This window comes from Chelon labrosus (genome assembly GCF_963514085.1).
Source record: "Chelon labrosus genome assembly, chromosome: 2".
Taxonomy (NCBI): Eukaryota; Metazoa; Chordata; class Actinopteri; order Mugiliformes; family Mugilidae; genus Chelon; species Chelon labrosus.
Window position 1 is genome coordinate 29,402,688 of NC_140338.1, and position 6,186 is coordinate 29,408,873.

At 39.8% G+C, this 6,186-nt stretch overlaps 1 protein-coding gene across 1 annotated transcript; it reads right to left on the minus strand.

Moving 5' to 3' along the window:
• Positions 1-2,542: 2,542 nt before the first annotated feature.
• On the minus strand, positions 2,543-4,428 carry LOC311507779 (galactosylceramide sulfotransferase-like). Its single transcript, XM_084572277.1, has one exon. The coding sequence runs from the start codon at positions 3,995-3,997 to the stop codon at positions 2,936-2,938; it is 1,062 nt and encodes a 353-aa protein (XP_084428403.1). The 5' UTR covers positions 3,998-4,428; the 3' UTR covers positions 2,543-2,935.
• Between the last annotated feature and the right edge of the window lie 1,758 nt (positions 4,429-6,186).

Consider the following 6,186-nt stretch of genomic DNA (forward strand, 5'->3'; position numbering starts at 1 on the left):
TGAAGGACTACCTCAGTGTTCAGTGTGCATATAACAAGTGATACGGAGTGCGTTCTTCAAACCAATTTACTGCGTCTTTTCTTTTATTGGCTGTTGTGCTTGTGACTAATGGGTGTATACCAATGGCCAAGGCTTTTGCGTAATCGTGATTTTCCAAAGTCACTGTGAAGGTCTGCATCTGTGGAGTGACTCATCCTCTTCTCCTTTAACAGCAGCAGTAGCAATGCTGGTCTCCAGTGCCATCTAGAGTACAACACACGAAGAAGCACTTCTGCAAGACAAAACTCATTTTCCCTATACATCAAGTAGCTATTGACTGTTATCGAGATAGATAGATAGATAGATAGATAGATCAAAAAAATAAACTGCAGGAAATTATATGCGTGAGTATGAGTGTTCATCAATTTTATTCAAAGCATTTTTTCTTGACCAATATTACCCATGATGCATCTCCGCTGAAGACAGTTTGGTAAAGATGTTGGGCATATTTGTTATGTGATTTCCCAGTCACATCTATACTTGTTTATCCCGCTTCAGTTTGAACAAATCGACTGCAGTGGAGACCCATTTCCTTCTATGGTACAATTCAGGTTCATGGTGGATTTGTACAGAGCAATGGAGTGAAAGGGCTATTTACGCACAAATATTGATTTACTGAGTTAAGTACACATTTTGCAGAGGAACACTGGTCATCGTGAGTAAAAAAAAAAAAAAAACTTAATCAGTACTGGATAACAGCTTCTCACCGGTACCTCGCTTGTTTTCTTTAACCTATTCTCTTTTGGCCCATTTTTTTTTTTTTACATCATTACATGCTCACCTGATTAAAATCTCACAAATGTAACTAACTGGAGTGATGCAACCCATTCTTACTAAGTTTTAGGTCTTGCTCAGACCTGGTATAAATGCAACCCAAGTGATACGATCAGAAATATCCAGCTTTAAGTGCTTCTGTTCACACCTGGCATTAAAAACCTGTCTCTATCCAACCATTGTGTCTTCACACTACTAAAGGAGTGCAGACAAATGTGGACAAATGTAACAAAAGACTACCTCCAAATGTGATCAGAGATCAGATCTCTCAAATGTAACCTCAATGCATCCTGAGAATGATCACACATGTACTTTACGCAGGTCACTTGTGAAAGACAGAATGTTTATTAGTGCTTAATTTTACCTCTGCCAATAGATCTGACTAAATCCTACACACTGCACCTTTAAAGAAAACAAATACTGTAGATGTTGTAAAACTAGAGTCTCCAGTTTATTAGATGCATTCAATTTTACACCGATCATCCACAACAATATGATCACTGGCAGGAGAAGTAAATAACATTGATCATCTTGTGACAATTCAATGTTCTGCTGGGAAACCTTTGGACCTGGCATTCATGTAGATGTTACTTAGACATGTAGCACCCACCTAGACCAGACCAGTCACCCCCACCCCATAGCAAAGACACTCCTTGATGGCAGCAGCCATCCCCAGCAGGATGCAGACTGACACAGGCAGACACACAACTCAACAAACATCACAAGGTGTTGACCTGGCCTCCAAGTTCACTACGAGTATCTGTGGGATGATCCACAGAGGATCAATAAAGTTTGTAATGTTAATTTAACAGTTGTATCAGTTCACACAGTGCCAGCAGTAACTAACGACATTACTGGCTTCATGAAGTTGGATCTGTGATTGAATAACACTTATTCGGTTACATCTGAAGCCCATTGTATTTACATTAGCACACATGACAGACTTCACTCAAAGAAGCTGAATCAATCAGAGGAATAACAATCATGGCACAAAGAAGGAGGTTAGTAAGTTTAAAGACACACAGCTTGAAGAGTGCACTGAAACTGACCATAAAGTTGACCTTTTGTGAACATCCTTTGTCAGTTGCTCATAGCAATATTGAACATTATTTTATTACACTTTGGAGCACAGTATCATGCGATATGGTTAATCTTTAGTTGGTTTATTTCTGTCCGTTTATGGCTTAGGAGTTAAGCAATGAAATCAATTGCCTGCCAACAGAGCTGTTTACTTCCCGATAACTGTGTGTGTGTGTTCACATGTGCATAAGCAACCTAAACTGATCATAAGAATAATCTCCCACTTACTTACAAAGTGTAAATTTACATATAATAGCCTGACTGGATCAAATCATTCATTTATGATGACACCGTACAGCTGCACACTACCATTGAGGTTGTAAAATAGTCAGTTGGCTGGAGATAGGCTCATAAACCAGGTGGAAAGGGTGTGGGAGACAGAAAGGGGATTGTTTTGTTAAACAAAATGTTCAGCCTGCAGTCTGTTCACTGCATCTCTTTCAACTGATCACCTGAAACAATGGGGGATCTGTTTCATTGGCATGAAGAAGCCACTTAATGGAAGTAATATGACGGTGTACCAATTAGAGGCTAAAAAAAAAAAAACATTCATAAGAAGACTAAGAGGAAATCAGTGTGTGTGTTTTCTATCAAATATTTCTTTTAAAGTCAAAAAAAGATTAAGCTTTCCTAACGCAGACTGCATCCATACCATGTAATACCACCACTCAATTAGAGACTCATACATATTCCCAGAGTCAGTAAATGTCATCGTGATGTACAGTAAAAAACACACAGCAGTAACATGCATATGAAATGTACTACAAGCCACAACTATTGCTGGCAGGAAATGTAGGAGCTGTCTGGTGATACAAGCACCTTGATGATATCGCTTTGCCAAGATTTCATCCCTGCCAGACTGCAATAAGCACCTTACATACAATAAATAGTAAAGGAAGCATTATGAAGTTATGGCGGATATGGAGCAAAAGTAAGTAAATATATAATATAATTCACTCTCAGATAAGTATCACTCTCAGATTTATTTAGTTTTCCTTAATTCTGTGAAAAGCCCACAAGCTCTTGTCTCACATGTGTCTCATCACAAGTTCAGAATATTTTTTACCAGCCCCCACAGTTTAGTGAGCCACAGGTTAACCCCCAAATCTTGGAGATATTGAATTTCTGGGGTTATCATCTTTTGGCATATCTGACGGTAGGATTTGTCAATATTATTTTTCAAGTTGTATCCCATGATGGTCTTCTCTTTACCGGGCTGCCATGGCTGCAAGGCTGCCTTATTAATGTTTTCTGCTTCGACAGCGTGACCTCCTTCAATACAGGTATCCATCATGTGTGCATTCCTCCTCCTGAGCTCTGCGACATCCATTTCCATACGCTTCCTTCCATAGTCCTCCACCTTCTTCCAGAAGGTCAAGTTAAAATGCATGTAAAGCTTCCAGTCAATGGCATTCCACTCCAGGGCTTTTCTCCTCAGCTCAAGTGTAAGGCTGGGTACAGTTGATTCCTTGCGGAAGTTGAGCTTGAAGTAGAGGAGATCATCCATCTCCCAGCATAGGTTATCTTTGAGCAGGATGAGTGATTCCTCAAAGTATTCCATTAGCATTACCAAGTGAAAACGCTCAGCAATGAACCTGATGCTCTCCTCCACTCTTGGGTCATCTGGATCCAGGGTGTTGTCCCACCCAAAGTCAAAAAAGAGCAGGTTCTTCAGGTAGAAGGAGTTGAATCCACTTGGAATGAAGTAGCGATCAGGATCACGCAGGAACTCAGACATCTTGTTTTTACCTGGCATCATCCTGATTAAAGGGACATCAGGGCCATAGTAATGAAAGGCTGACTCAAAGAGCTGAGCTGGATCTCGCAGGATGGTGACGTAGAATGTATCTCTAGGCAACACTTTCGCCACCTCGGTTGCTTTGAAACGCATGTGATTACATATGATGTTGTAACACATTCCAGGTTTATAGCCATGAACGTACATGTGATGGAAAGGTGCGGGGTAGAGGAAGTCGTTTCGGCTACTGGGGAAGGCGAATTTTAGTTTGTTCTTCTCACCAAAGCGGAACAAAATGTTGAGTAAAGTGCTGCTAGCAGTTTTATGGGTCTTTAGAAACATGATGTCCACTTTGGGGACACACATGTTTTTGTCCTGTTGGGAGCTGCTTTGAGCTGACTGGTTGCCATGTTGGCCTGGTCGAGGAGCACAGGAGTGAGGCAACGGGAGCCTAAAAAAAAGTCACCATGGGGAAAGTGTCACAGAGTGTCACCAGAGATTTCAAGCTTAGAGACATCACAGTAAAGCCGCTACTGTTTTGTGAGCTGGTTAATGAGTAAATTATCTGACTGACAGCTCACTGATAGACTGAAGTAAATAATTTACAATGTGGTTGATGATAATCTTCACATTCACATTAAACGGCGACTGAAACTTTTTCCGAAATTTCTCAGAAAGCATTTCAACGACCCAAAGACCAATCGTACAAATGCTTGTACCTACGAAAAAAGAAAAAAAAAGAAGAAGTCTTACTCTGGTGAATCAACGTTGTGCTGCAGTGTTGAAAGGCAGTACAGCAGAGTAATACCGATGAAGACAGAACCCACAGCGACATATCTGAACATGGACTTCCACTTGTGCCTCTCTTGAAACATGGTAACAAGGAACTGAAAAAGAAAAAAAAACAAACATGATAATAGTTCAAGAAATAGTTCAGTACCTGATCAGTCAAGCTACATTGCTCCTTGTTCATATCCAAAGCAGGCTGCAAATTAATATAAATAAATAAATAAATAAAAATAAAATAGAAAAAGATAGGGGAATTCTCAAAAACAAAAATGTTAAATATCAAAAATTAAGGTCCAATGCATGCAGTGCTTTTGTGTAATTAGAAGAATGTTTTACTGTTCTTATTTTTATTTCCAGTTGTAGATTCAAAGACAGTCAATATGAATATTAATTTACAAATGATGAAATCTCTTTCAACCATAAATCAGACAAACAAACTTCTCAGCTCTGTGTTTGCAGCCTGGCCACACTGAAGATAGAGATATTTTGTCAGTACAGGAACAATACAAAGAATCCTTTTTGTCCAGTATCAGAAAACACAAGGTAGGTGTACATTGTGTCAGCAGGATACACAACTGCAATTTAAGATGAGACAAGAAGTTTTTATTGTCATTGTCTGGTAAAAAAAACACAATGAAATACTGTTTGGCAGCACAGGAAATAATATACAGTATATACAAGTAAAAGCACACAGTAGCACACACGAATGTAATTAGTAACTGTGGAGAATTAAAGTGACATTGATATAGGACAGCAAACTGGTATGACGTAGCAGGTCATGCACTACAAATAAAGTATTCTGTATGTTATATTGTTACAAAAAACAAACAAACAAAAAAAAACAGACCAAATTATCCCCACATTTCGACTGTCAAAAGAAGAAGAAGAATCTTTAACGTGCATTAAAAACAAATTCATAAATGACAGTGAAAACATTACATTGAAATAAGTGTAAACCTACCATTGACTGTACGCGGCATGTCGGTCTCTCAGCTCCGTATGATTTAATTTCTCCTCCGCTTCAGCCTGTATTTTATTTTATAGCTTATCTTTTTATGGCCCTGTTCATTTTTGCATGGGTGATACTCCAATCCTAAACACTGACATCTCTCGAAAAAGCAGTCGTCCAGGTGTTTTTTTGTTCAAGGTGGGGTGGATCCAAACCAACCAGGAAGTCTCAACAGTCCCTACAGACATCCCAGTTAGTGCAGTATGCTCTCCTCTCAGCAGAGGCCCTCGTATCTCGGTTCAGCAGTGTTTCACCGACACAAAAGACAGTATATCCATGTCATCCTATGCAAATAAATGACACAGTCTATTACTTTTGTATAAGTAAGTGCACAATGTTTTTTCTATATATACACTGATCAGGCATAACATTATGACCAGCTTCCTCATATTGTGTAGGTCTCCCTTGTGCCTCCAAAACAGTTGTGACTCATCAGAGAATGGACATGGGCCTTCTGAGGGTGTCCTGTGGTGTCTGGCAACAGAATGTTGTTAGTGGGGGCCTTTGGGTCCTATGGGTTGAGGGGAGGGGCCTCTGTGGGTCATCCCACAGATACTTGATCAGTTTGAGATCTAGTGAATTTGGAGGCCAGGTCAACACCTTGTGCTGTTCTTCATGTTTTTTTGAGTTGTTCCTAAACCAATGACACAAGGAGTGTCATTGCTATGGGGTGGGGGTGTCTGGTCTGGTCTAGGTGGGTGCTACATGTCTAGGTAACATCCACATGATTACCAGGTCCACAAGTTTCCAAACAGAA